Source organism: Penaeus monodon, chromosome 21 (genome assembly GCF_015228065.2).
Source record: "Penaeus monodon isolate SGIC_2016 chromosome 21, NSTDA_Pmon_1, whole genome shotgun sequence".
NCBI lineage: Eukaryota > Metazoa > Arthropoda > Malacostraca > Decapoda > Penaeidae > Penaeus > Penaeus monodon.
This window is the reverse complement of record NC_051406.1, coordinates 10,458,763-10,459,008: the sequence shown is the minus strand read 5'-3', so window position 1 is coordinate 10,459,008 and position 246 is coordinate 10,458,763. Positions and strand designations below refer to the sequence as shown.

Genomic DNA, 246 nt, shown 5'->3' with positions numbered 1-246 from the left:
CAATTTGCAGATGTCTGTGCTGGTTATCATTAGTGAGATAAATATCAGGACCAGATATTACGATAAATCATCATAGATTTTTTTTTATTACTATTACCTTTTCTTTCTTCCTTTTGCAGATGTCTGACCTCTCCAAGTTCCGCCGGGCGAAGCTACTTCATGTCTTCACTACCTTCTTCGGTGAGTGTTGGTCTGTGACGGAGAAGTGTGTGTCTTCTTGGTGGGTGTAAGGGTGCTTGTGGGGAG

The 246-nt window shown here is 42.3% G+C and overlaps 1 protein-coding gene across 1 annotated transcript in view; it reads left to right on the top strand.

The window, feature by feature from the left end:
- Positions 1-119: 119 nt before the first annotated feature.
- LOC119586204 (calexcitin-2-like) overlaps positions 120-246 on the top strand; it is a gene marked incomplete at its 5' end in the record, with an annotated part of 119,930 nt that continues 119,803 nt past the window's right edge. The window contains 1 exon segment of the mRNA XM_037934906.1: positions 120-180. Coding sequence (XP_037790834.1) covers positions 120-180 — 61 coding nt within the window.